This window comes from Bubalus bubalis, chromosome 17, assembly GCF_019923935.1.
Source record: "Bubalus bubalis isolate 160015118507 breed Murrah chromosome 17, NDDB_SH_1, whole genome shotgun sequence".
Lineage (NCBI taxonomy): Eukaryota > Metazoa > Chordata > Mammalia > Artiodactyla > Bovidae > Bubalus > Bubalus bubalis.
This window is the reverse complement of record NC_059173.1, coordinates 8280181-8301940: the sequence shown is the minus strand read 5'-3', so window position 1 is coordinate 8301940 and position 21760 is coordinate 8280181. Positions and strand designations below refer to the sequence as shown.

Below are 21760 nucleotides of genomic sequence, written 5' to 3'. Positions count from 1 at the left end.
CTGCAGTGATTTTGGAGCCCCCAAAAATAAAGTCTGACACTGTTTCCACTGTTTCCCCATCTATTTCCCATGAAGTGATGGGACCAGATGCCATGATCTTGGTTTTCTCAATGTTGAGCTTTAAGCCAACCTTTTCACTCTCCTCTTTCACTTTCGGGAAAGCCATAAATTGATATTACTGTCATCAATAGAAGGCTAAATTATGAACCGTCCTACACGGAATGCTGGGTAGCTGTTAATGAGGTCAGTCTACAGGAATTGAAATGGAGAAATATGGTTAAGAGGAAAATAGAAAGATACAGAAGTATGTGTAGTATACCACATAAACATGTGGTAGCATATCCACATGTTTATGTGGATATGCTTTGGAAATTTCTGGAAAGACAGCTAAGAAACAAATACCAGAGATTGCCTATGAGGAGGGAGACTGGGGAATTCGTAGGGGTGGTAAGGAAGCTTATATATTGTTCTGTTCCTTTTCAGGCTGTTTGAATTAATTATATTTATTATTATTATTTTTTACATTTTTATTTGTTTCTTCTCTGCTGCGCTGGCCGCTCTCCAGCCGCAGGGAGCTGGGCCGCTCTCCAGCCGTGGTGTAGGGCTTCTCATCGCAGTGGCTCCTCTTGGTGCGGAGCACAGGCTCTGGAGTGCTCAGGCTCAGTAGTTGTGTGGCTCATGGGCTCTAGAGCTCGGGCTTGGTTGCCCCACGGCATGTAGGATTTTCCCAGACGGGGGATTGAACAGATGTCCCCTGCTTTAGCAGGCGGATTCTTAACCATTGGATTCACAGGAAAGTCCTGAATTTAAAAAAAAAGTATATTACCTATTTAAATATGAAAAAAATTCTTTAAAAAAGACTCAAGTTTCTGAGTAATGATACAGAAAGACAAGGCAAGAGCAGAGTACAAAAACCATCCGTAATATGCATGGGACCAGGGAAGGATCAGGGAAGGATGAGGGAAGGGCAGGCGCTCTGGGAGCAGCGATGGTGCCTAGCTCAGCCTGGGGGAGTTGGGATCGGCTTCCCTGCGGAGGCAGTGTCTGAGATGAGGCTCCCAGGCTGAGTGGAAGTTAAGGGAGGGTGCCTGGCTGGGGCCTTCCTAGTCGGGGGAGCAGCACAGGGCTGAAAGGAAGGTTTGGTGGGCCCGGAGCAAAGAGATGGATTGGTGTAGTAGGAAGTTTGGATGTGTTTGAAGGGCGATAGGGAGCCAGGGACAGGTTTCAAGAGGAGGGACAGGGTCAGAGTGGGGACTGGATTCCAGCAGTGAGGCTGGAGGCAGGGAGGCCTGTGGGGAGGCCAGGAGAGAGATGATAGAGTCCCAGACCAAGGCAGATGCATGAGGTGGGAGGGGCAGAGAGAAAGTTGGAAAGGGACCCCTTCTCATAGGAGCGTCAGCCTCCACGGAAATGATTTCAGCAAACTGCTTGGCAAAGTGCAGAGCACTCCACAGTGGCTCTCTCTCAGGGCTGCATTCTGCGAAACTCCCAGGGAGCTTTGGGAAAACGTCTGTGCCCAGGCCCTACCCGCAAAGCATCAGATTTAATCAGATGTTGGGGTTAAATTGGGCTCCCGGATGACTGAGGCACGGCTGGGGCCAGGCACAGTGCTTGGCGGCAAGTTGGCCAAATGAATGGATTAGGGCTCACTTTGTGTTGGGGGTCACCTCCTGCTGATGCTCAAGGCATAGGGGAGCCTCTGGTGGTGTCGAGTTCTGCGGGGAGCAAGCAGGGCAGGAGAATCATGGCCTCTGAGGTCGCCCAGCCCACGCCCCACCTTGTGGCCTGGGAGTAGCTGACCTCCCTGGCCAGTTTGCTTGTTTGAAACAATGTCCGCCCCAGAGGGCTGTCCTGAGGATGGAAGGATTACAAATGTGAGGGCCTGGCCCGACGCAGGAGTACACGGAGCTTGTCACTTACACGTTGGGATCTCCTGTGGAAGAGTTTACGTGGAGACGCGAAGATTCTTGGGATGTCAAGATCTCTAGACTTGAGTTCACCCACGGGGACATGGTGCCCCCTTGTGGTTCAGACTAGCTGTGTCTGGGCCAAGGACAATTTCTCATGGAAGTTCAACCCAAATGTTCTTCTTTCAGCTACATGACCACATATTTTGAGGTTTGGGCTATCGCCGTGGCTGTTTACGAACAGCTTCTGATGTGTAGAATTTAGGCTCGGCTCTCAAAGGGTGTAACTGGGACAAAAATGTCTCGTTTTAAAAAAGTCACAAACAACAGTGGTGGGGAATTGCAGGGTGGCCACATATAATGAAGAGACAAGTGCAGTCTAGAGGGACCATGAATTAAACCATAGAACATGCCACATGGGACAACGTGACATGGTTCCACCCGGCTGCTCTAATTTGAGGTTCTGATGAAGGCCTTGCTCTGTGGCCTTCCCCACCGGGTGCGGGGGAAGGGCCTTTGAAGTTCCATGCCCTTCCCCAGAACCCAGAGGAGTTTCATTTCATTTTTTTTTTTTTAAACAAAGGAGGTATATTTAAGAGAAGACAGAGTCAGCCTATGCCTGAACGTCAGGACATCTTACTTTTGAAGTTGGAGATCTGAGTCTTAGCTGGCATTTTGAGGTCATGTTTTCACTAGACCATTTTTTCTCCTTTAGTGGGGCTTTGAGCTGCTGTGTGACCGAGGGCATCTCTGCATGACCCCCCACCCACCGCCTGTCTACCCTGGGGGCAGATGGGATAGGCAGAGATGAGGTGCCTGTTATTTGTCCCCGAGTCAGAGGTGGATGTTTTAAAACTTTAGATCACTGTACACATACAGACTGTTCAGAATGAACTACTTAAGTATCACAGCTGTGCAGTGTGGACTGAAGAGGTTTCTTCCTGATGGCTTGGTTCATTGCCTCCACACAAAACCACCCATGAGATTCTCAAGAGTCAGGTATTGGAACAAACTTATGGCTGCTGGTAGGGGGAAGGATGGGGAAAGGGACAAGTAAGGAGTTTGGGATGGACATGTACACATGTACACATTAAATTGGATAACCAATGAGGGCCTGCTGTACAGCACAGGGAACTCTGCTCAACGTTGTGTGGCAACCTGGACAGGAGAGGGGCGTGGGGGAGAATGGATACATATATTTATATGGCTGAGGGCCTCTGCTGTCCACCTGAAGCTATCACATTGTTAATTGGCTGCTGCTAAGCTGCTAAGTCGTTTCAGTCGTGTCTGACTCTATGCAACCCCATAGATGGAAGCCCACCAGGCTCCCCCGACCCTGGGATTCTCCAGGCAAGAGTACTGGAGTGGGTTGCCATTTCCTTCTCCAATAAATGAAGTGAAAAGTGAAAGGGAAGTTGCTCAGTGGTGTCCAACTCTTAGCGACCCCATGGACTGCAGCCTACCAGGCTCCACCATCCATGGGATTTTCCAGGCAGGAGTACTGGAGTGGGATGCCATTGCCTTCTCCAGTTAATTGGCTATACTCCATTAAATACAAAGTTAAAAAAAAAAGTCAGATATTGGAACTGCCTGGCCAGACCTGGAGCAGAACCTGGGCCTAGAAACTGATATTTAAAGCTCATTCCTCAGGCCTCTATCTGTTTTCGGTCCATAGCTTTAGGGTAGAGTCCAAGCCAGAGTTTCTCAGATTTCAGAAACCAGGGAAGTTACAAAAGAATCTCTTGGAGTCACTTTGAGTTGTCAACCTGTTGTTTTGTAAAGAACAATGAAGAGTGATGGCCATGTCCTTTCTCCTCCCCCTTGTTTCAGAAGGCATTACGGACATTGGCTTTGTGAAGACCGCCATGCGTGGTCTTTGCCACCCAGCTTGCTTGGAGAGGAGCCTCGGTCGTCACCCCATCCAGCATCTGCGAACGAACCCCGTGGGGCTGAAGGCAGTCCTGTGAAGGGAGGGAGGGGCCCCAGCGACAAGGCTTACCAGAGAGACACTGTCTTACAACATTCCTTTATTTATTATATAGATGCAAAATCTGTTTTATGTACAATACTTGTACGTTATTTGGTCCTACCAAATAATCTTACCAAGGCTTTCTACTGGTAATCTTCCCCCAAAAGATTCAGGTAGAATTAGATATTGTGCACTTCACGACTACCCAAACCTGAGACTTCGCTACTGATTTCAGTTTTGGGGTCATACACACAAATCGAAATAGACACACGCGAGGTATAGACACACACGAGGTTAAGGCGATGAAAGTGAGCTGCAGGAAACCCCAGGGTTCAGAACAACTAGGCTGTGTATTTTGCTTGAGTTAGACTCGCAACGTGAGCAGCAAAGGTTGTGCGATCTCAGAGCGCTTTTATTGTAGTGCGAGGGCTTCTGAACACCCATGTGACTGCGTGGCTGGGAATGCTGGCAGCCTGTGGGCCCTTTGAGGCATCCATCACCAGGGACTCACTTCTTCTCGGCCTCTCCTGTTTTGGGTTCTTGTTTCAGTTTGTAATCAGCCAGGGCGGCCTTGATGGCATCTTCAGCCAGCACTGCAGGTAACGGAACAAAACACAGCCTGTAAGTTTCTACATATTTAAGAGCCGAGACAGTGGTGCTGGGACGGGCTTGACAGTCACCTCGCCAGGGTGCAGGGTCAGGAGCAAGCTGCCATTTCCTGAGCCACTCCCTTGGGGCGGCTCTGGGGACAGACTGGGGGCACAAACCTGGGATTCTACGTTACTCAGCCTCTCGCCGGGATAGGGTGAGGGCTGTATACGTAAAGTGTCTGGAGCACTGGGGGAGGGGTGGGTGGGGAACGACACAACAGATGTTAGTTCTCAGCTGCTCACATGGAAGTTGGGAAAGCACGGTGGATGTCGGTGATTGTGGCTGGCATAACTTGGGTCGCGTCAGTCTAGGGGTGGGATGGCATTTGCCAGCTCACTCTAGTGATCCCAAGTTCAGCAGCTTTTATTTTGGAGTTGGTATTAAAAGGGAGGCTTTGGGGGAAACAAACATTGAGAGAGCTGGAGTGACGGCTGAGAGCGCTGGCTCAAGTTCCAGCGCCCATGAAGGCCTGATGAAAAGGCAGGGGTTTCTCTGCAACCACATGAAAATGTTTATAAGCTACGGCCTTTATTCTTGGGTATTTGAGACTCCAGCTCAAGTGGAAAGAACTCGGGTCTCAGCAGACCTCCGTCCCGGCCCCGGCACGCACGTCTTGCCCTGTGAGTCCTGCCCTGGCAGGAGGCCTGGCTCTCTGCTGATTTTTAACTAATTTGGTCAGTAAACCTCCATCACTTAGTTAAGGCTACTGTGTCTCATTCCCTCCTTCCACTAGAAGGGTGAGATTTTTAAGGCTTTAGACTGAATGGGAAAGCCAAGTAAAAGCCTTCGGCATCTGGGCTTTCTCTCAGGACAGTGAAGAGGGGGCTACTGCACAGCTGGGCTGAGTCATCCCATATACACAGATGCAGACCCTGAGAGTAACGGCCTCTGGAAAGGAAGCGATAAAATGCACGGCAGACGGGATTATGGTAGAAGTCGCATTTTCTCCTTCACTGGTGCCAACTTCACCACGGTGGGGTGGGAACAGCACAGATTCGGAATCAAAGTCTGGGCTTTAGACTCTGGCCCTTCCCTGAGGAGCTGTGAGGCTGGGCGGCTTGAACCTGAGCCCTCATTTGCTGCTCTGTGAGGGGGAGGTGATGACATGACTGGAGGATATTCTGAAAGGTCAGAAGTGAGGTTGCGACCAGCTCAGCGTGATGCCCAACCCACAGCACCCGCCTGGGGCCCCGACCTTCTGGAGGCTGTGAAGACAACCCGAGCTCTAACCCTCAGAGGTTATAAAGGTGGATTCCACGACCCCAAAGGACTCACCATTCCCCTGTCCAAATGCACGTGGATACCATTACGGAAAACCCCCAATACCACCCCCACCCCCAGTCCAAGCCTGTTGGCATGCTGGAGGCGACACGTACTGGAGCAGTGCAGTTTCACAGGCGGGAGGCACAGCTCCTTGGCGATGTCCGTGTTTTTGATGGTCAAGGCTTCCTCCACCTGAGGCAGACAGGACAGATGGGCAGTTTTAGTGATGCTCTGTCTGGTGGGTCCGAAGAGCAAACATTGCTGAGCTGGGGGAGCCCAGCCTGCAGAGACACTGTCTCAGCCAGTAGCAGAGCCTGGGGAGTCTCAGAGGGATCTGCTTGAGGCCAGGAACTCCAGCCTTTTTTTTTTCTTGGCCAAATGGCACGAGGGAGCATAGTTCCCAATCAGGGATTGAACCTGCGTTCTCTATAGTGGAAGCACCGAGTCTTGACCGCTTGACCACCAGGAAGTCCCCTCGAGCCTGTTTGCTGAAAGGCAGTGATTTCCTGCGTTGGTTGTGTGACTATGAGCTTCTCTGATGTCCATCGATTCTATGAGCTGGATGGTGTCAGGGAGGTGGGCGGGGCCAGGGCCAGCAGCATAGACAGCTCCTGGGAGGAGACCTTGGGGCTCATCCCCTGCCTGTAGGAGGACTTTTCACCTCCAGGTGGACTGAAAGGATGCCTGGAGTTTGTCTCAAGCCGAGGGCAGAGCAGGAGGCAGGCCTCTGTGGAAGAGGACCTGCTGCCTTAAGGAAAGCATTTTCCCAGCCTGTCCCCCAGTCTCCCAAGTCCGCTAACTCTACTGAATTAAGCTTCAAGTTCTGTTCCTGCAAACTCAGATGGGAGGTTCTCAAGGTCAGAGAAAGGCCCTCTCCCCACTTTCTGAGGTGTCCTGTCTCCTCATGCCCTCCTCCCCTGAGGATCGTTCCGGACAGATCGGCCGGCACAAGCTAGGTCTTTGCTTCCTGGCTCTGAGGAGCCTGCTGGCCACGAGGCCCTGAGTCACAGGGGGCTGGTGGCACGTGGCCTGGCAGGCGGCCTGGCTGCAGAGCTGCCTGGCACAGGCCTCCGTGACTCAGCTTGCTAAACTCGGGCTGTTGGGGCTGCAAGGACGAGCACCTACAGTCTGGCTTTACTGAGAGGTTTTAACGAGGACGGGACTTTCGAAAGGCTAGTCTGTTATCTCATGAATCCTTGTAAGCCACCTGCAATCCTTCCTCAAACCAGATGGGAAGAAATAAACAAAACAAACCATGGTATACCCACCCCCGGGCAGACTTAGACTTCTAAGAAATGGTAACATCTGTGACCTTGGAGAAAGCCAAAGATTTCTCTCCACTTCTGTTGTGTTCAAGGGGTAGGTGGGGACCTTTTTTTGATTTAGTTAAAATACCACCAAAACCCCCAAACAAATAAAAATGGTCAACAACAACAGAAAACCCCAAACTAAAAAAACAGTTAAGATTATCCATAATTCCCAATGTGGAGAAGAATTTGATAAAAATCTGGGTAAGCAAAATTAAAAAGAAAATCCTTGGAATATTTAGAAAAAAATTATAGTGTTTGTTTGTTTAAACCCTTCCCTTAACCAAGAGGCAGGTTCTAGTTTTCAGGAGCCTTACCGTCTTCCCCTTTACCCATTCGGTGGCCAACGAGCTGGAGGCGATGGCAGAGCCACAGCCAAATGTTTTAAACCTGGCGTCCACGATCTTCCCCTTTTCATCCACCTGAATCTAGAAAAGAGGCAGGAGTTAGCAGGCTTCTGGCGCTGCCTGCATAACCTGGCACTCAGGGAGGCCCACAGGGCACCTCCTAAGAGCTTTGGTCCTGCTTTCCATACTTAAAAGTTTGGGCATTGATTACGGAGGCCCCTCTGTTTCAGAGAGTTCAGCAATGAAAAGCTGCAAGCAGGAACAACTATACAGAATTATATGGGCCTTGCTGGCAAAGATCAGCCAAAAAGTATGCCTCCTGCCCAGTCTCCTCCCACTCCCAAGCCTGACTTCTGGCTTCCCCGCTGCTGGGCCAGTGTGCATCTTTAAACACTTTGAGAGTTGGCAGTAAAGGCCACCGGTTAGTGCTTTTTCCTTTGACGTCAAACCGCATGTAGTGCGTTCCCTCCTGCCTTGTTTCTGTTTTCCAAGATAGGCATGAAGCCATCTGGCCAGCTTCCCACCACAGTGACGAAGGAGATGTGGAGAAAGCTATGGTACCAGAGTGCCAGGCGCTTCCAACATGGGGGCAGGCAGAGTTTGATTTATTGCATTTCCTATCCCTCTGGGGATTGCTAACTGATACAGTGAGTATGAACGTGAGATCTGTTTATTCTGTCAGAAGGGGTCAGCACAGTTTAACCAGGAGGACTAGGATTCAGCCCCTGCTGGAATCATTTGTAACACTGACTTATCCCACCTCACAGGAATCAAGATGGGGACCAGAGGCAATGCTGGACGTGTAAATGCTCTTTCAAATACAGAGCACTGTACAAGCAAAGGGGTCACCGTTACCACCAGTAAAGATGGAAACCAGGGGTACCTGTAATTTCATGACATCACCACACGCTGGAGCCCCCACCAATCCAGTCCCAACATTTTTAGATGTCTTGTCAAGGGACCCCACGTTTCGGGGATTTTCATAATGATCAACAACCTGAAATGAGGGTGAAGAGAAATCACAGTCACTCTTTTTTGCTGTTCATCTCCCCGACTTTGATCAAGCTCCTTCAAGTCAGCAAGCTGGACCTGGCAGGCCATCACCTAATACCAAATTTCACTTGGGCAGGATTTAAGAGATATGGGGATCCTGGAGAAAAATCAGCAAAATCATGTCTTAATTCTGTGGGGTTTTGAACCACAAATAATTACTTGACCTCTAACCACCCAAGTCACCGAGTTGGGCTCAAACAGCACTTTTATAATTTCGGAAGAAAATCCATTCTCAATAGAATGATTACTATTCAAAAACCTATACGTATGTATGGTCCAGAAAGGGAAGGACTTTCCAGAAGCCTCAAGGAGATTGTTAAGGGACTAACAAGGCTATGGAATACGGCCATCTGTGTGCGCTGATAAATAGTAACCATGACTGTATTTCGGGGCCCTGAAATCTGCGGTGCCGCAGCGCGCCCTGGTGGCGGAAAGGCTGCGCGCGCCAGGTCATTCCGCGTGTACTGTCAACAACACACAGCCCTGGGTCCACGGGGAGTGAGGTCTGTGCGCAAACGCGTGGAAGCCAGAACAGAGTAGACATCTATTCAAACTGGCACACGCGAGGCTTTAAAAACCTTGCGTTTGTTTCCCAGTTAGTCGTTAAGTATTCCGAGCTTCCAGTCCCCTTCCCCCGACCTATCCGACTACGGATTTTGACTTCCAAGTCCAAGGATCTGTAAGATAATATCCAATCTGGACTTTCTGCCCCGGGGTTGATTTACCGCATTCTTTTTTTAGTTAACCGGTTCCCGAGTGAGACGTCTCATGTGGCTGCCGACTACCCAACCTCTTAACTCACAGCATCCCACCACCCCCAAACCAAAACAAACACAAAAACGTGACGACTGTTGGTTACACGTCCATGTCCACTCGGAGGCTCTGAGCTCCTGCAACAGTAACATCAATTCTCAGTGGCCTCCCTGTGCCAAGCGTCCTGCCCAGGACTCCGCAGGCAATGGTCTCGCGTACGGGGGCGCTGCCCAGACCCCATCTGACGAGCGCGGGTCAGTGACTTGCCCAAGGTCACTCGGCCGCTGTGTGTCCGGCTAGCCCGGACAGAGCAGGACCCTGCTTCCCGGGCAGTCGGGAGGTTTAAAGGCTGGATGGATGTTGTAGATTGAGGGCAGCTGCCGCTAGGCTAGTGGAGCTGTCCTTCTTGTTTCAGGCGCGGTTAGCTGCCCCAGCGCAGCGAGGGAGTCATTCGAGGCGGCATCTTGAGAGGAAGGCCCCTCCATCCAGGGCTGGGGGCGGCCAGGGCCCTGGGCTGCAGTCGGGGTTCCAGGGCCGCGCAGAGCCGGGACGGCCACTAGGCTGGGCCTCCGCTAGGACCCCTAAGTCCTCTGGGTAATCGTCGCACTCCCGCCCCGTCCCGCCCGGTGCGGACCCCCCGGCCGCTCTTACCTTCTTGTGATAGAGCCGAGCGGGAGCTGAGAGCTCCCGGGCGGGCAGGCGCGGGGTGCGGAGCAGCAGGGCCGACGCCGCCCGCCTCAGATGGCCTGATCCAGCCGCCGCCATCTTGCGGGCTTGCGCCTGCGCAGGTGGAGCGCGCGGCCGAGGGGAGGGGCGCGTGCCCGAGTCGGCTCCCAGCTGGGAGCGCGCACCCTCTAACGTCCGGGCGACCTTGCGCCTGCGCCCTCCCGCTGCGTTCACGTGTCCCCGTTTTGTTCCCGGGGCGCGGAGCCTAAAGGTTTGAAATCGCTCGAGGGCTGGTCCACCGAGCTGGGTTCTGAATCTTGAGGACCCTTGAGCTGGAAATTGGGACCCAGCTTTGCGTTCACAAAGTCCCCCCTCCTAATTCGGCGCAGAGGATCAATCAGTCCACCCTTCTTGGCTCTATTTTGCAGCTTAGGAATTTGAGGATCAGAACGGTTTAGTAACTTGCCCTAGGTTGCCCAGAGGGGCCCAGTTGGGATTCTGACTTGATCAGTCCTGAGTTAGAATCTCGTTTCTGCTCCTAACTGGCTGTGTGCTCCTAGGCGAAAGATAGCGTCTTTGTAAACCTCGATCTTTTTTGTACTAATTCAAGGACAGTTCTTCATGCATTGAGCAAATCTTGTGTTGAGTATCTACTTAGGGTGCTTTGGGAAAACAACCCAAAACGATACGATTAAGCTCGCTAATGAGGGAGCAAGGCAATAAATAGACCCACCAAGGCTTTTCTACCTCTAAAGTGAGAAGCTTAACTAAAGGAAAGAATACTTTGCTCTGATTTTAAAAAGTATATATGTTTATGTCTCTATTAAAAAGCAAAGTGGCACAGATTAAATCACAAGATATAGCAATGAAGAGATTCTAAGTAAATGTTTATTAATGTAATTTATTGATACTGGTTTGCAGAATATGATCCTATAAAATCAAAACTCACACGTGTATTTAAGTGCTAGGCGCCAGGCATTAAATAAAAAGGAATCTCTGGGAAATGAGTTATTCTCATGAATGGTGCAATCGATCCTTCCCTGAGGACTTAAGACTTTTCCGCGCGTTTGAGGCTCAGTTGCTGGGGAGACTGAATCACGCGCCATGTCAGACTAGGTGGTAAGGTATTTATTCCAAGAATCATTTTTGACCTTCTCAAGATGGCGCCAAACCCTTAACTACAACCATCACGCTCACTCCGTGGCTGCCTCTATGGCTTCCACTTCCTGCCTAAGGACCCAACTGTTGTCCGACGTTGTGCCGGAATGCATGCCCTGTTGGTGAGCTTTCTTTTCCGAACAAGAGCTACTGAAAGTATATAAAATAACATGAATCTCGTGTATTTCGAGATTTCCATGTCATCCGAGGCGCATAGTTTCTCTTCAGGTGGCAGACGAGCGTGATTTTGACCAGGCGCGTGCAGCGGGCAGCGCCTACTACTGCGGGTCTTTGGCGGCCCAGTGAGGACCCGGGAGTCTCTGGAAGTCCAAGATGGCGACGGCGGCCGCAGCATCGGCTTCTGAAGCGGAGGCTGAGCCCAAGGCCGGGCCCGAGGCCGAGGGAGAGGAGGATGAGGCTAAGGCGGCTCGGGCGAGGCGGAAGGTGTTATCGCGGGCCGTGGCCGCCGCGACGTACAAGACCATGGGGCCAGAGTGGGACCAGCAGGAGGAAGGCGTGAGTGAGAGCGATGGAGATGAGGAGTACGCCATGGCTTCCTCGGCCGAGAGCTCCCCCGGGGAGTACGAGTGGGGGTACGACGAAGAGGAGAAGAACCAGCTGGAGATAGAGCGGCTGGAGGAGCAGGTGGGCGCGGGCGTGGGCGGGGGCGGCGGGCTCTCTCCCTCGGGTTCCCAGCCCCCAGCCCACCTCCTCGGTCCTCGGAGGTAATAAAAAGCGCCAAGGCCTCCAAACCTCAGTTTCCCAGCGCGTCTCCGGTTCTCGGAGCGCTTACTGCTCGCCAGGTGCTTCGCAAGCGTTATCCTATTGAACCCTCGCCAGAACCCGGCGAGGGAATTGCTGTATTTCCCGTTTTGTGGGAGGACCCTGAGGCTCCCGGTGGAGGGAATTCTCTTGCTCACCGTTACACTTCTGCAAGTGGCGAGTCAGGCTTTGAACTTTGAATCGACTTCGCAACTCCCGCTCTTAGCCATACCGGTCAACTGTGTCCAGGCCTAGAAATAAGATTCTTTTCCTCCAAGAAGAGTTGTTTGCCTGTAGGAATGACGAAGATAAGGAGCTCTGGCGTGGTAGGGAAAATAGTGACCGTGACGGTGATAATAGAAACGGAATATCGTCTGGAGGCTAAGGCCCCAGTTCTAGCTCTTCCACACCTGCGTGCGCTGGGGCCGATATTTTAACGTCTCTCATCCGCCACTCTGTAAACTGGGACAAACGGTTCCCGCCCAGAGAATAGTTGTAACGGTAATCAGGGCTCGGGGCCTGGCAATAGTAGCTATGTGATTTCTAATCTGTAACCTTAGGAGGTACAGGTTGTGGTGTGTCCTATGTAATCCAGGATCCCAGCAGGAAATAGGTGGCACATTCAAGTCAGGAAAGTTTGGAGTAAAGGTCCGTAAAGAGACTGGGCCTTCCAGGTGGCTCAGTGGTGAAGAATCTGCCTGCCAATGCAGGAGATGTGGATTCGATCCTTGGGTCACGGGGATTCCCTGGAGAAGGAAATGGCAACCCATTCCAGTATTATTGGCTGAGAAATCCTATAGACAGAGGAGCCTGGCAGGCTACTGTCCGTGGGGTCACAAAGAATCGGACAAGACTGGGCACAGCACAGCAATGGAGAGGCTACTGAGTCTAGGGCAGGGAAGTCAGGAGCAAAGGTTTGGTCCCCCAGGGCTAGTAGTAGCAGGACCTTTAGGTGTCCACCTTTAGTCCTGTAGAGGTGATGGAGTGACTGGTTTTCTAGATAGTTCGTGGAGAGGATCCCTGAGAGGAGTTGAGACGTTTGTTCCAGGGAGGTAGCCCCCGTTTCCCATCAGGGAGTGGGGTGGGCAAGAAGTACCCTGACCTACCTCTGCCTCACATCCACATGGCCTACTGGACAAATCCTGCTGGAAGCCCGAGACCCAGAGCCCCCATGGATGTGGTCCACACGGTGGGTCCCAGGACAGGGAGGGGAGAGAGTGGAGTAGTCTTGGAGGGGAAGAGACGGAGCTCCGTCTTGTTTCACAGACGAGGACACGGAGACTCAAAAGGACTGATGAAATGTTTTGGTCAGAGTTAGGCCTAAGAGCATTTGAACTTTTCAAGGTTGTCTGTAGACCGAATGCCACAGTGGCTATGAAATCACTTAGTGATGTGGGGTTGGTAGCCTGGGTTTCTCAGTTAACTTGGCTGGGTGTGAGATTCCTTATAATGTCCTCTCTGGTGGTGACTTTCCTGTTAAGTTGCGAAGTAGTTATATCTTCTCTTGGTATATCTGTCTCGTTTGTCATCCCATCTGAACCAACCAGGGTAGGCAGGTGGTTACTGTTTCTGCCTTTCATAAACAAGCATGCTGAAGTCCATTCATTCTCTGACTCGTTCAGCAGTTGCAGCGTAATGTGAGGTGGCAGGCCGCCTGTGACTGTGTCCTGGTGGCAGTCTGTTGCCCTGGCCTTTGGCCTTTCAGTGAGCCCTTAGCTTGCTTAATCAGGGAAATAGAATTACCTGTTGAGGGGAAGGGGAGGCTTGGAAGTGGAGGGATTAAACCCTCAATGAGGGTATTTTGCTTACTAGAGTGGAGGACGGGTCAGGGCAGAGGTCTCCTTGCCACTGGTGGTGTGTACTTGCCAACCCTACCTCAGGCCACCACACAGGATGGGATCCGGCAGGTGATGGTGAACTGAAGAGGCTTTGGCTTTATCCTCTTCCTGGGGTCCAGAAATGGACTTTCCCAGTGTTTCCAAAACTCCCTCCCACGTCCTCTTAATCCCAGCCTCTAGTTCTTGCTGTAACGACTCTCCTGGTGGAGCGTGATGGTCAGTAACTTCCAGAGAGGCCCGTGAAGTGCTCGGCCTTGTCGTGTTTGAATTCCGCTTCTCACCCCAAGTGTTTTTATGAAAGCACACAGTCAGCTGTGAAATATGTCCAGATAACAGAAGCGAAGACGTCCCACTGTGTGTGTGGTCGTGGCTGAAACTAGAAGCGGCACCTCGTGGTCCCTTCCCGTGATTGGGCTGAGCGCGGTCCCCAAGAGGCGCCTCTGTCACCTCTCCATCCTGCCCTCCCCCAGTCCAGTCCAGGTCGTGGGCGCCTGTCACCTCTCTGTCCCGCCCTCCCCAGTCCAGTCCAGGCTGTGCTGTCAGGGCATGAGGAGACCTGTCGCAGAGCGTTTGCGCGATGGCCAGGCCACCTCTCTCTTTGAAGTGTCCCTTGTCCTTGGCGATGTTCTGAGACGGGACTAGATCGGCACGTGTGTGCATTTGTCAGCTCTGGTCGAACTCTGAAAGGTCTCTACAATGCATGTCCTTGTGTATTAAAGTACATACTCCCAGAATGCCTCTCCATATACAGTATCTTCATCATTTGGGCCTAAAAATCAGAAATTTAGACCAAAAACCATCCTAGAGACATTGCTTCAGTGGGTTTTGTACATTTCAATGCTGACCTCCCTGTGGTGGTCACAGGAGGGCTTGCGTAGATGTTACTCCCAGGACTCCCCAGCCCTTCGTGCTCAGAGAACACATTCAGACCCAGGTGAGTTGGAGTGATGGGGTGACGTGGAGAGCCATGCCTATGCCTTCATGAGGACAGTGCGCCTCTCACCATCTTCTCTTCTTTCACTGTTGTTACTTGTTGACACGCTTGAATGTGGATTTTGAGACATCGCTGTGTCACAGGAGCCCACTTGAGATCCAGAGGTGCACTCTAGTGCCTTCCAGTATAGGTAGGGAAACAGAACTGGGGGGCGTTAGCACACTTGTGTCCTGACCGCATTCTGACCTTTTTCAGCCCATCACGTAATCATGGGGTGGGTTCAGCCTGTCAAGTTTTATCAGTCATGAGCAGTTGCTTAAAGGTTTTTTAAAAAATTATGGGTCGTGGGTTTATGTGTTATTGATTATTATCTGTTTGCATGTAATTTATTTATGTGGTTGTGTGGGTCTTAGTTGCAGCACACAGGATCCGTGGCATCTTTTGTTTTAGTTCCCGCCTGTGAGGTCCAGTTCCCTGACCAGGGGTTGAACCTGGGCTCCCTGCACCCGGAGTGAGGAGGCTTAGCCACCGGGCCACGAAGTCCCTGTTTACGTGTGATTTGATGTATACAGATCAGTTCACGTCTGTAAATTGTGAGGGTGGTAAAGAGATGCATGCCCTTGCTCTGCCCTTCACGCTCAGGGGGGCTTCCTCAGTGATGCTGCCTGTCCAGACGGCTGCTCCCGTTCCCACTGCCCTGCCTCGATGCTCACCGCTGCCCCACACCCCCAAACCCGGGTGACTGCTTTCTTGAACCTGATGGACTTCTGCTTCCTTCTCTTTTAAAGTGTATAATTTTATCCACTAAGTATGCAGGCCTGAGCAGATACTTTTGTTTGTTTCTGAGCTTTTAAGAAAGCGTATCATGCAGTATGTAATCTGGGAGTGCTTTCCACTCAGAGGTGTTTCTGAGGTTCCGCCACCTCCTAGTGGCGGAGTAACCTTCTAGTTACTCGTTTTGACTGCTGTGTATTCAGCACACCAGGGTGTGAGTAGCACACAGCTTCTCAGTTGTTCTGGCGTTTGAATTGCCTGCAGTTTTCCCCCTAATACAGACTAGCTACAAGGAACATTGTTACTGATAAACTGCCACTCTTGAAGCTGTGTGAGAGCCAGTATTGTTCACACTGGGCTCATGGTCACGGGTCGTGAATCCGTTTCGGTGGCTGCCCCAGTGTCCCTCTGTGATGCGCTTTCTGTGTGCGGGGGGGGGGGGGGGTGGTCTGTTTCTGGGCACTCCAGTGATCTGTTGGTCAGTGTGTCCTGTGTCTGTTCCACGGTTTCACTCATCATCTGCTGAGACAGAGCCTCTTCTGTGCAGGTTAATGCAGCAGCTAGTGTCTGGATTACTAAGAGTGTATTGTCAGATGGCAGTGTTAGTTGAATGAATTATCATTCATCTGTCATCTCTGGAGAGGGAAATATTTATTGCTGAAATGTGGCAGATGTTGGAAGAGTAGATACTAACCTAGTCTCAGTGTGTAGACTTTTAAAAATACTTACTTATTTGGCTGTGCTGGGTCTTCGTTGCTGCGAGCAGCTTTTCTCTGGTTGCGGGAACTAGTCTGGTTGCGGTGCACGGCCTTCCCGCGGTGGCTTTTTTGTTGCAGGTTGTGGGCTCAGTAGTTGTGGTGCGTGGTTAGTTGCCCCTCCATGTGTGGTACCTTCCTGGACCAGGGATCACACCCGTGTCCCCTGCATTGGCAGGCAGATTCTTACCCACTGAACCTCCAGGGAAGTCCCTAGACTTTTTTTTTTTAAATTATTTATCTGGCTGCCCTGGGTCTTAGTTGAGGCCTGTGGGATCTAGTTCCCTGACCAGGGATCACACCTGAGCCCCCTGCATTGGGAGTGCAGTCTTTGCCGCTGGACCATCAAGGAAGTCCTTTGTTGTATAGACCTAATGTAACTCATACCCTAACTCATTTGAAAGCTTTTTTTAAAAAATGAAACTTCGTTTTGAGGTAATTGTAGGTTTCCTTGCAGTTCCAAGAAATAATATAGACAGCTCCTGTGTGCCCTTTATCCGGGTTCCCCCAGTGGTACACTGGAGTGCAGTTTCCCAGCCCTCGTATTAACGTTGCCAGAGTCACTACACGGATGGGCTCTGCCACCTCAGGCCCCTCCTGCAACCCAGATGGAGCCACAGCCTGACCTCTGACGCCCCTCCTGCAACCCAGATGGAGCCACAGCCTGACCTCTGATGCCCACTAAGCTGATCCCTACTCCTCTTGTTTTATTACTGAAGAATATTACATAAGTGGAGTCATATAGTATGTAACCTTTGGGGAGGAGCTTTTTTCACTTAGCACAGTTCCCTCAAGATTCATCCAAGGTGTGTGTGTATATTACTTTGTTCCTTTTCATGGCTGAGTAGTTTTCCATAGCGTGGGTGTTCGATGGTTTGTTTACCCACTCACCCATTGAAGGACCTCTGACTTCTTTCTGGATGTGGGTTAGGAGCACAGCCGTTATGCACAGTCCTATACAGGTGTTTGCGTGAACCCAGGTTTTACTGCTCTGGAAAAATGCCCAAGGGTGCACTTGTTGGGTGGTACAGCAGTTGTATGTTGAATTTTAAAGGGAACTGGTATTTTTTAACCTCTTCTCAAGCACTTGGTGGTGCCCTCGTTTTCCCTTCTGGCCACTCTTGGTTTTGTTTCTGTTTTTTTTTTCCTTTCTTTAAAAACATGTAGTCTTGGCCGTGCTGGGACCCCTTGCTTTCTCTAGTTGTGGCAGGGGGGCCACTCTCTAGCCGTGGTGTGTGGGCTCCTTGTGGTGGCTTCACTGGAGGAGCTTGGGCTCTAGGCGTGCAGGCCTCAGTGGTTGTGGCAGCCGGTCCCAGTTGACCCGAGGCACGTGGAATCTTCCTGGATCAGGGGTCCAACCTGTGTCCCCTGCGTTGGCAGGTGGATTTTATCACTGGACCGCCAGGAAGGCCCCCTTCGGCCATTCTGCTAGGTGTGTAACGACAGCTCATCACGGTGTCGGTCTGTGTATTCCTTATAGCTGCTGACATTGACCACTACTCACGTGCACTCCCTGGCCATCTGTGTCTTCTCTGGATATACATTTTCGGTTCATGTCTTTTGCCAGTTTTTATTTGGATTGTTTGTTTTTTAACTCAAGTTTGGAGTTATATCTTTTAGATGTTAACTTCGTCAGATACTTGGTTTATACATCCGCCGCCCCCTCCCCCCCCCCCCCCCCCCCCCCCACCCCCACCCCGGCCTATAGCTTGTCTTTGCAGCCTCTTAACAGTCTTTTACGGGGCTTTCTAGGTGGTGCAGTGGTAAAGAATCTGTCTGTCAGAGCAGCAGACACAATTCTTGCCTAGCAAACCCGATGGACAGAGGAGCCTGGCGGGCTCTACAGTCCATGAGGTTGAAAGAATCGGACACAACCAGGAGCTGAGCACGCATGAGCACGACAGCCTTTTACAGAGCCAAAGGTTGAGAGTGTTTATTGTGAATGCTTGTTTTCAGTATTAATCGCTATCATGAATTTTGTTTTTTACTTTGTTATACAGTGGAATACAGTGATTTAATTTTTACAGATTGAACTTGCCTTGTATACCTGGAATGACTCCCACTTAGTCATGGTGTGTAATTCTTTTTGTACATTGGCTTTAGTTCTGTAAGTTTCCTCTCCACACAGTGCTAGCGCAGTCTACTTATTTTGATTTGTTGTGTTTTCATTTTCATTCAGTTCTGTGTATTTTAAATTGTCTTTGAGATTTCCTCCTTGATCGATAGATTATTTAGAAGTGTATTGCTTGGGACTTCCCGGCGGTCCAGTGGTCAAGATTCTGCCTTCCAGTGCCGGGTTTGTGAGTTCAATCCCTGGTCGGGAACTAGGATCCCATGTGCTGCAGAATGTGGCCACAGGAAAAAAAAAAATTTTTTTTTATTGCTGAATTTCCAAGTGTTTAGAGAGATTGATTCCTACAGTAATTGATTTCTAGTTTGCTTCTCTTCTTACCAGAAAACATACCCTTGGTGATTAAGTGTTTTAAAAATTTGTTGAGGTTTGTTTTATGGCCCAGGATATGGTCCCAGTGAATGTTCCTTGGTCACTGGAGAAGACTGTGTTACTCTGTTATTGTTGGGTAGGGTGTTCTTTATATAGCAATTAGATCATGTTGGTTAGTGGTGGTGTTGAGTTCTTTTATATCCTTGCTGATAATCTGATAGTTCTTTTAGTTTCTGAGTGGGGGCTTTTGAAATTCCCAGTGTAATTCTGGCTATGTCTGTTTCGTCTTTTAGCTGTATCAGTTTTTGCTTCCTCTATTTTGAGATTCTGTTGTTTGGTGCCTGCATGTTTGGGATTGTTTTGTCTTCCTGGTGGGTTGATCCTTTTATCATTATGTAATGTCCTGTTTTATCTCTGATCATTTTCTTTGCTCTAACATCTACTTTATGTGATATTAGTATAGCCACTTCTGCTCCTTTTTGTTTGTTGCATGCTAGATCTTTCCCCATCCTTCTACCTTGTATACTTTTATTTGCTTATTTATTTCTGGCTGTGCTGGGTCTTTGTTGCTGTACAGGCTTTTCTCCAGTTGTGGCGAGTGGAGGCTGCTCTCTAATTGTGGTGTGTGGGCTTCTCATTGCGGTGGCTTCTCTGGTTGTGGACACAGGCCCTGGGGCACGTGGGTTTCAGTCATTGCGGCAGGAGCACTCAGCAGTTGCGGCTGCCCGGGCTCTAGAGCACAGGCTCAGCAATGGGCTTGGTTGTGCAGTGTGTGGGATCTTCCTGGGTCAGGGCTCAAAGTCACGTCTCCTGTGTTGGCACGTGGACTTTTTTTTCTTTCTTTTTTTTTTTTTTTAAACCACTGAGCTACCAGGGAAGCTCCCCATCCTTTTACTTGAATTTGAAATGAGTTTCTTGTAATCAGCATTCAGGTAGGTTGTGTTTTTGTTCACTCTGCTACTCTCTGCCTTTTAATTAGCATGTTTAGACCAGGTCCTTTAAAGATAATTACTGATACATTATCAAAGAATAGCAAGAGGAGATAAGAAAGCCTTCCTCAGCGATCAGTGCAAAGAAATAGAGGAAAACAACAGAATGGGAAAGACTAGAGATCTTTTCAAGAAAATTAGAGATACTAAGGGAACATTTCATGCGAAGATGGGCTCAGTAAAGAAAAGGCAGAGGAACCAGAGATCAAATTACCAACATCGGCTGGATCATCGAAAAAGCAAGAGAGTTCCAGAAAAACATCTATTTCTGCTTTATTGACTATGCCAAAGCCTTTGACTGTGTGGATCACAATAAACTGTGGAAAATTCTGAAAGAGATGGGAATACCAGACCACCTGACCTGCAAATTACTGAAACATCAGAGGGCAGACACACTGAAACCATAATCACAAAAAACTAGTCAATTTAATCAAACTAGGACCACAGCCTTGTCTAACTCAATGAAACTAAGCCATGCCCGTGGGGCCACCCAAGACGGGCGGGTCATGGTGGAGAGATCTGACAGAATGTGGTCCACTGGAGAAGGGAATGGCAAACCACTTCAGTATTCTTGGCTTGACAACCCCATGAACAGTATGAAAAGGCAAAATGATAGGGTACTGAAAGAGGAACTCCCCAGGTCAGTAGGTGCCCAGTATACTACTGGAGATCAGTGGAGAAATAACTCCAGAAAGAATGAAGGGATGGAGCCAAAGCAAAAACAATACCCAGTTGTAGATGTGACTGTTGACAGAAGCAAGGTCCGATGCTATAAAGAGCAATATTGCATAGGAACCTGGAATGTCAGGTCCATGAATCAAGTCAAATTGAAAGTGGTCAAACGGGAGATGGCAAGAGTGAACGTCGACATTCACTCTTGCCTCCAAAATCACTGCAGATGATGACTGCAGCCATGAAATTAAAAGACGCTTACTCCTTGGAAGGAAAGTTATGACCAACCTAGATAGCATATTCAAAAGCAGAGACATTATTTTGCCAACAAAGGTCCATCTAGTCAAGGCTATGGTTTTTCCAGTGGTCATGTATGGATGTGAGAGTTGGACTGTGAAGAAGGCTGAGCGCCGAAGAATTGATGCTTTTGAACTGTGGTGTTGGAGAAGACTCTTGAGAGTCCCTTGGACTGCAAGGAGATCAACCAGTCCATTCTGAAGGAGATCAGCCCTAGGATTTCTTTGGAAGGAATGATGCTGAAGCTGAAACTCTAGTACTTTGGCCACCTCATGTGAAAAGTTAACTCATTGGAAAAGACTCTGATGCTGGGAGGGATTGGGGGCAGGAGGAGAAGGGGACGACAGAGGATGAGATGGCTGGATGGCATCACTGACTCGATGGACGTGAGTCTGAGTGAACTCTGGGAGATGGTGATGGACAGGAAGGCCTGGCGTGCTGTGATTCATGGGGTCACAGAGTGGGACACGACTGAGCGACTGAACTGATATATTAGGTCTAAAGCCTGACATTTTATTCTTTTCTGTTTATTTCCTGTGTTTCTTGTTCTCAGGGTTCTCTCTTCTCGCCTTTGTATGGGTTACCTGAACATTCTTTGGATTCCAGCTTGGTTACTCATACCAGTTTTTAGAGTCTTGGTCTATATAGTTTCTTAGTAGTTGCTTTGAGTATTTCAGTGTATTTGATTTACATGGTATCTGTGTTTTATCCCTGAGTCAAGTGTTGAAATGTTCCTCCCATTTAGGTCTCTTTACCATTTTTCCTTTGTCATTGTTTTGGGTATCAGATAGTCTTAAAATTATTTCCGTTATCGCATATAATTTAGAAGAGTCGAGAAGGTTCACTTGTTGTGCTTACCTGTATTTCTGCTCTTTCTTCCTTCCTGATGCTCCAAGATTTCTCTTACCATTTTCCTTCTCTTTGAAGAGGTTCCTTTAGCTGTTTAAGAGTAAAAGCCTGCTAGTGACAGATTCCTTTAGTTTTCCTTTGTTTCAGATGTCCAGTATCTTTGGAAGCAGTGATCTTAATTTATTAACTTTTAGTTTGAAAAGTTAGAAATGAATCATTTTGTGCCTGTCACTCAGCTTCATCTGGTACCAGTCTGTCATCGTTCTTGTTTCTCCTGGTAGGATTTTCATTTGTTTGTTCAGTAAAAGGAAAGCGCTCTTAATTACATGTCCCTGGCATGTGCTGTGGTGTGATACTGAATTACCTTTCAGAA

At 49.6% G+C, this 21760-nt stretch overlaps 2 protein-coding genes and 1 long non-coding RNA gene across 4 annotated transcripts in view; 1 reads left to right on the top strand and 2 right to left on the bottom strand.

The window, feature by feature from the left end:
- Positions 1 to 485: 485 nt before the first annotated feature.
- On the bottom strand, positions 486 to 3203 carry LOC123329907. Its single transcript, XR_006545489.1, has 2 exons — positions 1921 to 3203; positions 486 to 800 (listed from the first exon to the last, which is right to left on the bottom strand). It is a non-coding gene; the product is annotated as an uncharacterized LOC123329907 (long non-coding RNA).
- Positions 3204 to 3914: 711 nt separating this feature from the next.
- ISCU (iron-sulfur cluster assembly enzyme) lies at positions 3915 to 10063 on the bottom strand. Its single transcript, XM_006045034.3, has 5 exons — positions 9902 to 10063; positions 8328 to 8441; positions 7415 to 7525; positions 5904 to 5982; positions 3915 to 4469 (listed from the first exon to the last, which is right to left on the bottom strand). Exons 1-5 carry the CDS (start codon positions 10013 to 10015, stop codon positions 4384 to 4386), a joined length of 504 nt encoding a protein of 167 aa, XP_006045096.2. The 5' UTR covers positions 10016 to 10063; the 3' UTR covers positions 3915 to 4383.
- Positions 10064 to 10221: 158 nt separating this feature from the next.
- The window catches only part of SART3 (spliceosome associated factor 3, U4/U6 recycling protein), a 41864-nt gene continuing 30325 nt past the window's right edge, over positions 10222 to 21760 (top strand). The window contains exon 1 of one of the 2 annotated variants that reach the window (XM_025267449.2): positions 10222 to 11719. In XM_025267449.2, coding sequence (XP_025123234.2) covers positions 11408 to 11719 — 312 coding nt within the window. In that variant the 5' untranslated portion in view covers positions 10222 to 11407. The remainder of the gene's footprint in view (positions 11720 to 21760) is intronic. The other variant, XM_006045037.3, reaches the window with a different exon arrangement.